The sequence below is a fragment of the Chlorella variabilis genome, assembly GCF_000147415.1.
Source record: "Chlorella variabilis unplaced genomic scaffold CHLNCscaffold_31, whole genome shotgun sequence".
NCBI lineage: Eukaryota > Viridiplantae > Chlorophyta > Trebouxiophyceae > Chlorellales > Chlorellaceae > Chlorella > Chlorella variabilis.
The window spans coordinates 213,964-222,061 of record NW_005435057.1 but is presented as its reverse complement, the minus strand read 5'-3'; the positions used below and the strand labels follow the sequence as shown (position 1 = coordinate 222,061).

The 8,098-nt window shown below is 66.1% G+C and overlaps 3 protein-coding genes across 3 annotated transcripts in view; 1 reads left to right on the top strand and 2 right to left on the bottom strand.

Moving 5' to 3' along the window:
• Positions 1–1,461, bottom strand: part of CHLNCDRAFT_28123 (hypothetical protein) — a gene marked incomplete at both ends in the record, with an annotated part of 1,897 nt that extends 436 nt beyond the window's left edge. The window contains 5 exons of the mRNA XM_005843369.1: positions 27–131; positions 401–618; positions 791–820; positions 1,120–1,180; positions 1,369–1,461. Of these exons, the coding sequence (XP_005843431.1) occupies positions 27–131; positions 401–618; positions 791–820; positions 1,120–1,180; positions 1,369–1,461 (507 nt within the window). The remainder of the gene's footprint in view (positions 1–26; positions 132–400; positions 619–790; positions 821–1,119; positions 1,181–1,368) is intronic.
• A 978-nt stretch (positions 1,462–2,439) lies between these two features.
• CHLNCDRAFT_28106 (hypothetical protein) lies at positions 2,440–3,929 on the top strand (the record flags this gene model as incomplete). Its single annotated transcript, XM_005843395.1, has 5 exons — positions 2,440–2,579; positions 2,728–2,833; positions 3,034–3,136; positions 3,405–3,541; positions 3,783–3,929. The coding sequence occupies 5 exons, from the start codon at positions 2,440–2,442 to the stop codon at positions 3,927–3,929; spliced, it is 633 nt and encodes a 210-aa protein (XP_005843457.1).
• A 1,074-nt stretch (positions 3,930–5,003) lies between these two features.
• Positions 5,004–7,306, bottom strand: CHLNCDRAFT_55184 (hypothetical protein; the record flags this gene model as incomplete). Its single annotated transcript, XM_005843368.1, has 9 exons — positions 5,004–5,100; positions 5,261–5,414; positions 5,692–5,785; positions 5,896–5,955; positions 6,081–6,190; positions 6,308–6,367; positions 6,513–6,610; positions 6,777–6,885; positions 7,051–7,306. The coding sequence occupies 9 exons, from the start codon at positions 7,304–7,306 to the stop codon at positions 5,004–5,006; spliced, it is 1,038 nt and encodes a 345-aa protein (XP_005843430.1).
• Between the last annotated feature and the right edge of the window lie 792 nt (positions 7,307–8,098).

The following is an 8,098-nucleotide window of genomic DNA, read 5'->3' as shown; positions in this document are numbered from 1 at the left end:
CGCCCCCCCCCNCACACACACCCCACCTGGAAGCGCAGGTTGTCTGTCTTGTCCACCAGCAGCTCGATCTTCTCCCCCCGCTCCAGCACCTTCTCGATGTTGTCCACCATGATGTTCTTCACCTCATCCACCTGAGGGGCGCAGCACGGCGCAGCACGGCACGGGTGTGTGGGCGGGGCGCAGCATGCCTGCGCAGCGCCAGCCTCTGCCGCGAGGCACCGCAACAGGCGCCGCCGCGGCGGCGCGGCGCCTGAAAACGCTCGCCCACAGGCCACAGCGCTCGCCCCCCAACCGCCACTGCCCCAGCTGCCGCCCATCCATCCCTGGCGCGCGGCGAGGCGCTAAGCCTACCTGCCGCACACCGGCGCCCCCAGCCCCACGCCTCCCCCCACACCCGCACCTTCTTCTGCACCGAGGCCACCTTGGAGAGCTCCTCTGGGTGCTGCTCGCAGTACTCCATCCAGTGCTTCAGCCGCGGCCCAAAGCTCTTGTCCAGGCTGTGCGCCGTGGCCGCGGGCCCCTTCTCCGCCCACTTCTGCTGCCACTCCTCGCGCACGCGCTCCAGGAAGGCAAACGGTATTTGCCGCCCAAACTGCTCGTCTGCTACCACCAGGAAGGCTGCGGGGGCGGGTTCAAGGGGGGCCAGGGGGTGCGGGGCGTTGAGTGGAGCAGGGAGGATGAAGGAAACGATCGCTGGAGCAGGGAGCACAGCGGGAGGGGCGGCGCAGCAGCCGCGGCGGTGCAGCGATGCAGGGTCAGCGCACGCAGAGCGGAGGCGGACGGCGCTCACTGTATCCATTGGATGAAAGGTAGTTGAAGGCTGCACAGCAACAACAGTCGCGGAGGAGGTGAGGAGAGTGGCGAGGAGACGGGGTCAGAGCAGGCAGACGACAGCCGATGCAAACCACAGTAACCCACACCGGTACAGACGGCTTTGCTGTCTGAGGCTGCGGTGCTGTCCGAGGCTGCTGCTGTGCATCGTGCAACACCAATCCAATGCTGGAGACGATCCAGGGCGGCTGCCAAGAGCGGCGGCGGCGGTGGCGTGAGCCACCCCGGCCGGCCCTCCACCAGCCCTCTGCTGGACAGCATACATCCCTTGCCCCAGCGCCCACTCACTGTGTCCATCGCACGAGTATGTGAACTTGGCATTGGCGCCCTGCCCTCCCTTCTCCAACGCCTGCACACGGCAGGGCCCAGCGGCCACCTGTGAGGCGGCAGGTGCAGCGGCGGCAGAGGGCCCACAGGCACATCGGCGGCGCACGCCCAGCGCGCGGCCGCCCCCGGGGCCGGCCTGGAGGTCGGCTGGGGCGAGCAGCGGGGCTGGGAGGCCAACGCGGTGGCTGCCGTTGCCGCTGCCCCTCCCACCTGCAGCGCCACGGTGCTGAAGTTGCCTGTATACGACGTGTAATCTGCTAAGACCACATTCCCACGCGCCACAAAGCTGTAAATAAGCGGCATGGCGCCAGCAGCCTCGAGGCCGTGAGGGGTGGTTGGCGGCGATATGTCGCTCTGGGATAGCAGCTGATGACGCCCGGAGTGAAGCGGAGGGGAAGAGGGGCATGCAGAGCAGCGCATGAACCTCTGCCACGGTCAGCGTGCCAGCTCATCGTTCCAAAACGGAAGGCTGAGGCTGCCAACCCTCCCAGGCTGTCCATGGATCACATTCACACGGCCCGGCAAAGTTGCAGTGAGAAGTTAGCGGGACTCAATTGCTCCGTCCTTCCTGGTGCAGACTTAGCTGCAAGCACTTTGCGAGTCAATCGCAGGCACAAAACTATGTGCAAGAAGAGGGCGAGCGCGCCTTTGCAACGTCACAGGCCGCCACCCACCCGCCGCCGGCCGCAACCCGCCCGTCTGCGTCGAGAGCCGTCGCAGCGGAAAGTGCCATCCATGTTCTCGTACAGCACCCGCGCAGCAGTCCCAGTGACGTGATGCATGTGGCAGCAGCTGATGCGCTGTGGGCCCTTGCCGTTGACAGCCATGAGAACAGAAAACCAACGCAGCTGACGGCGCCATCCCCAGCTGATGCAGCCTTGTGCAGCAGCAGTGGCGAGGAGGTGCACGGCATAGCCAGTGCGATTTGTACTATGTCTGTCCATGCGCACACGCGCTGCACTGGCGAGCTGAAAGCGCCTGTGGATCCGCCGTTGCTGCTCCACAGGCCCAGACCTTGTCCCATGCAAGTCGTAAATTATGTGCTGTCAGGCGTGGAATGCTGTGCATGAGTGTCGCTCATGAAAGATGGGTGCCACCCACATTCTACATCTACCACCAGGGAGAAACCCTTGCAAGGACGGAACAGCACGGCAACGGCCCGTGCCCGCTGCGCCCCTGACACAGCGCCCATGCCGCGCGTCGGCATCCGCCATCGCCGATGCGTTTGACAGCGCATTGTAGCATCCCTGCACGAACCGCCGCCGCATCAGCGCCATCGCCATGGCGGACTCACAGCCGGCCTCGTTCAGGAAGATAGCCGTGTTTTGCGGAGCCAGCAGCGGCTCCAATCCGCTCTACATAGAGGCCGCAAGGCTGCTGGGTGCGGAGATGGCGCGGCGAGGCATAGGCCTGGTCTACGGGTGCGCGCCGCCGCCGCTGCCGCCTGCCCTGTCCTCTGGCCTGCAGCCCCGACTGTGCCATGCCCCCGCCACGCCTGTCACGGGCCAGCGCTTGATGCACAGTTGTATTCGTTCATCAGTATCGGCTTAGGGAATTTCGGCGCTGCAGGGGCGGCAATGTGGGGCTGATGGGCGCGGTGGCGGAGGCGGTGGGCAGCAGGCTGGGGCCAGACCAAGTCATCGGCGTGATCCCCGCAGCGCTGGAGCCCCGGGAGGTGAGCGGTAGGTGGCAGATGGTGGTAGATGGCAGGCAGACGACCGCTGCAGGCGCAGTTGGCAGGCCTGCGTGTCGGGCCGGCAGTCTCCCGCGCCTGTGCATGCGACGCCGCACGCACCGCTGCCGCCGCCGCACCTGCTGCCCACCCGCCCCTCGCTGCTCGCTGCCGGCCTGCGTGCGCATGCACCCCCGGCGCAGATCTCGGGCACCACCGTGGGCGAGATCCGGGTGGTGGGGTCCATGCACGAGCGCAAGGCGATGATGTTTGAGGAGGCCGACGCGTTCATCATGATACCGGGGGGTGAGCGCCGCGGGCGGCGCACGGATGCCGGGGGTCCTGCACACGAGTGGTCCTGCCAGATGAGGTGTCCTGTAGGGAAGTTGTGTGGTATGTGCGGTACCGAGAGCTGGCCCGTCTCCACGCCTGTGCATCCCCTGGCCGGCGCACCAGCATGGCATGCCAACCACCCCCACCGCCCTGTGCATCGTGGCGCTTGCCCCTCGCCCGCTGTCCTTCACCGAAGACTGCCCTCAGCATGCCAGGCGCTCCCGGCCGCGCACGCATGCAGGCTACGGCACGCTGGACGAGACTCTGGAGATCACCACCTGGCAGCAGCTGGGCTTCCACACCAAGCCGGTGGGCCTGCTCAACATCAACGGCTTCTTCAACAAGCTGCTGGCCTTCCTGGACCACGCGACACAAGAGGTGGTCTGCGCGCGCGCGTGTGTGGGTGTGTCACATGGCTGCTTGACAGCATGCAGGCGATGTGAGTGTGTGGTGATGTGTGTCTGTGGTGGTTGGGTCTGAAGGTGCGGGCTTCTGGGCGTCTGCTCAAGCCGCGGCGCCATGCATAGGGGGCCCAGTGGTGCGCCAGCAGAAGAACCAGCCCCCAGCAAGTGCCACTGCAGCAGCTGCCATCCCGCCATGCCCCCGCCGCTGCCTGCAGGGCTTCATCCGACCCTCCAGCCGCGCCATCCTGGTCAGCGGCGACACCCCCGGCGAGCTGATTGATACATTGGCGGCCTACCAGGCGCCTCCCTCCCTGCTGCGGCTCGCCAGCGAGGGCAAGCTGGGGGTGCACGAGCGGGGGTGAGGGCGCGGATGCGGGTCCCGCCAGCGGCAGCTGTTGCGCAGTTCGGCAGTTTGGCGCAGTTTGGCAGCAGTGGCGCAATTCTTTTCTGAACTGAGGTTTTGAGGGCAAAGCCATCTTGCAAGCATTGCTTGGCTCAGGCGAATTCAACTAAGCGGGCAGCTGCGCACCATAGGGGCGGAGCCAAGCCAGAGCAGTCGCTCCAGACCTGCTGGCAGAGCTGGCGCAGGCATGAGGGAGCCCTCCATGCCTGCTTGTTTTGCTTGTTTTAGGCTACAATGTTTGGCCAAATTGGCTGTAGGTTGAATGCAATTTCAGTGAAGTGCAATGAATCACGATGCCACCAATCAATGTAGCATTGGTGCACAGCCCAGATGAGATGTGGCTGGATGGATCGGTAGCGCAGGGATGCGCCCTGAGCCTTCGTCACTGTGGTCACAGCAGCACTAGCGCAACGGCAGCACCAGCTGCAGCAGCTGCAGCAGCGAAGCTCGCCACACGGCTGCGGGCCGCTGCCGAGCTCGGGACTGCAGCCGCAGTGTCGTTGCCGCTGCTGCCGCCACCCACGCCTGCACCGTCGCCGGCACTAGCGCTGCTGCTGTTGCTGGCGCTGCCACTTGCGCTGCCGGCGCTGCTTTTGGGGCCCTGGGTGGCGCCGGCAGGCTCGGTCCAGTTCCTGCCGGGTTTGCAGTCACGCCAGGCGTCCGACACTTCCGAGGCGGGTGCAGTGCGCAAAGGGGACAGCGCCGCCGGCTCCTGTACCTTGTATTGCTCTGCCAGAGCGGAGAAGTTGGCTGCAGGCAGGCAGGCGGGCAAGGGAGCAGCAGGGGTCAGGGTCGGAGTCTGGCAGGCAGGCTGTCGGCACCTGGCAGCGCCTGGTGGCGCACACTGCACACCCAGGCAGCCGAGCGAGCGCACGGGGCTGTCTGCCGCTGTGCAGGCAGGCAGGCAGGGACCACCTCGCGCCGCTGCAGCGGCAACCGCTGGGCCTATGGGCCGAGCTAGCTGCTGCCTGGCACGCCGGGGCGGCAGATGGCCCCTGGGGCAGGCCTACACATAATGAAACAGTGAATGCAATTACTCGCCTGTGCCACACCGCTCCAGCCACACAAGCGTGGCGGCGGTGTAGTCTCCCAGGTTGGTGTGCTCCGCCCACGCCACCCCCAGCTCCTCGCTGCGGGCAGACGGTGCACACCAGGCAGGCACAGCTGGTCAGGCGGCGAGGCATGGAGAAGGTGCAGCCGACCTTGCTGTGGCAGTCGGGGCGCCGGTCACGGAGGCCTGCTGCTGCCACAGCACATTGGGCCGCGGCCAGCTGCCAGCTGCCAGCTCACAGGACGTGATGGTACAGGAGGTCTGGTGTGAGGTCTGCTGCGGTACCGTCGCCGCTCTCGGCCACACAGTAGGAGGACACGGCGCCCGCCGCCTCGGCCACCCGCTCCACCTCCTGCCGCAGCTCCACTGTAGACACCTCCTCTGTCCAACCCTCTGCGTCGCGGGCAGGCAGACTGTGGTGGCAGGTTGCGGCATCCAGCTTGGCGGCAAGACCGTTTCTGATACAGGTACTGCTGCCATGTGCTGAAGCAGGGCAGTCCAAACCTATGAGGAAGTCGCTGCCATTCAACACTTTGAGCCTGTTCTTGAGCATGCTGTGCAGCTGCTCCGAAAGCGCCAGGCTGCAGGTCAGGCAGGAGCAGGGCAGCAGACAACAAAGAAAGTGGAGACCAAACGGCTCCGCAGCTGGCGGCAGCTGGGGAGGAGGCACCCCCCGCTCGGGGCATGCGCCGCGTTGCGCCGGCGTGCCTGATCAGCGGGTCTCGCTGGGAGAAGAAATCGGGGGTGAATTGGGATGGCTGGACCTGCACAGTAGCGGGCATGGCGGCCGGATCGGCATACGGCATGCATGCTCCCTCGCTGCCACCGACACTGCAGCGAGGGTCGTTCTGAGCTAGCTGGCACCTCCGCCCACCGTGACTTGGCTGGCGGGCAGCCCAGCGGCCTGGCTGAACTCGACCATGGCCTCCACTTGCTGCAGGCAGACGGGGAGGCGGGCGGGCAGGCGCGGAGTGAGGCAGGATCTGGCCAGGAGGCGCAGCCGGGGAGCTCGCCACACGCAGGGCCCCTGGCAGCAGAGCAGCGCCAGCGCAGCCGCACCGTGGTGGTGGTGTTGTCTCTTGAAAAGTGAAAATAAGCGACCGGCGGGTAGGTGTGGTTCTGGCGGGGCAGGTTGGGCGGGAAGGAGTCCAAGTCGAGGCCGATGGCCACTGCACGCACGCACGTAGGCAGCGGGTGACCGGGTGAAGAGCACACCGGCCAGAGAGCAGCGCCTCCGCATTGCTCGCTAGGGGCAGCTGCCGGGCAGCTGCCCCAGAGGCCCTCACCTGGCATGATGCCGTCGAGAGCCATGAAGGACGGCAGGCGCAGCGCCAGCAAGCCGCCGGCTGCACCCACAGCAGGCACAGCGACGAGGTTGGATGTGCAATGCCCCAGCCACACGTCCCTGGACGCTGCTAGGATATGTGGTGTAGTGACCAGGTGCAGGCACTCTTGCGAGCAGCAACAGCAGAAGTACCAAAGCAGGCTCACATGAGCAGCCAGTGACAAACAGCGGCAGGTCTGCCAGGCCGTGCAGCTGGCGGAAGGCCGTCACAAGCTCTCGCACCGGCAGGGCATCAGTGGCCAAGCTGACAGCAGGTGCAGGAGCAGAAGGGGGAAGGCGTGTGAGCAACAACACGCCACAGCAGGCAGCAGAGCGTGGTGTTGGCGACCGCAGAGCGTGGGCGGTTACCAGCCACCTGACTCGCATTTTACCGGCCCAGCTGCCGCCCCCCTGGCATCCCGCCACCCCACCTCCAGCACCTCCCCAGCGATCCCACGGTCCTGTTGAAGGAGTTGATTGCCAGCAGGGCGTAGCCGCGGGCCAGGGCCTGGCGGGAGATGGAGACGGCCTCGGGCATGCCTGCGCCAGGCGCACGCACACATGGCATGCAGCCGTACAGCTCAGCATGGCCGCCCAGCGCTGGCTGGCGACAGCGGTGGGCCCCCGTTGCATCATGCGCGCATGCCGCCGGCGCCTGCTGCTGTGCCTGCAGCAAACAGCTGCTGGCAGGCAGCCGCCACCCACCGATGCACTCGGGGCAGGCGCCAGAGGGCGGCCAAAAGTCTTCGGCGCTCCGCCCGCAGCGGTGCAGCATCACCAGCAGGCCGACCGGATCGATGGGAATCTCGAAATAATACGTGTGATTGGCAGCAGAGGCGCTGGTGGGAGTCATGAGCGGCAGGCCGGCGGCATTGAGGGAGGCGTCGGCGGGTGCGCCTGCCAGGGCCAGCGGCAGCAGCGCAAGCGCCGCCAGGGCTGCTGTCGATGCCCCGCTCGGCATGCTGCTAATCGCCAGGCGGGCTGGAGGTTAAAAAGCGGGCACCAGCCCAACCGGGCCAAATGTGCCTGCAAAGGGTGGTGAACGGCGGCGTGGGGTGTGGTCGGGTGGCGGGTGGTTGTGGGGAGTGGCAACGCGAGGCGGGCGGGGACGGCGCAAGGCATCATGCGGGGCTCTAGCGAGCTGCTGAGCACCCGAGGAAGGGATGTGTTGCCCGCTGATGTGGCACCTCCCCCGATTCGTCTGGCTCATCAGGCACGCTCTCTCCCGCGATCCCTCCCTTTCCTTCGCCTTTCAGAGTCTCTAAGGCTTCTATTTCTCCCCTCCCGCACCCCGCAGCTGCCGCAAATTTAAAATTATGAACCAACCTGTCATCCTTTATGCCTTAGAACGGCGCCAAAACGGCGCCAAGAATGTGTTTCTCACTAAGTCAGATGTAGAGGGCATCATCCGGATCAAGCAGGGCGACCAGCAGGCGCCCTCAGGCCGGCGGCGGCGGGGTGCGGGAGGGGGGGCGGCAGTGCAGGGCGGCGCCAAGAACTACAGCAAGAAGGTGCTGCAGTTCTTCCAGGTGCTGAAGGGCGCTGGCGGTCAGGACATCCTGTGCCGCTGCGTCAAGCGCAGCGGAGAGTGGCGGTGGTGCCCCGTGGTGCCGCTCGAGGAGCTGCCCCGAGTGATCAAGGAGCACCACGAGCGGGCGACTGGCTTCAGCGGTGTGGAGAAGCTGTACACACATGTGAGTGATACAAGGGGTGCAATGATGCCGCCAGACCAACTGGAGAGTGCTCTGCATCA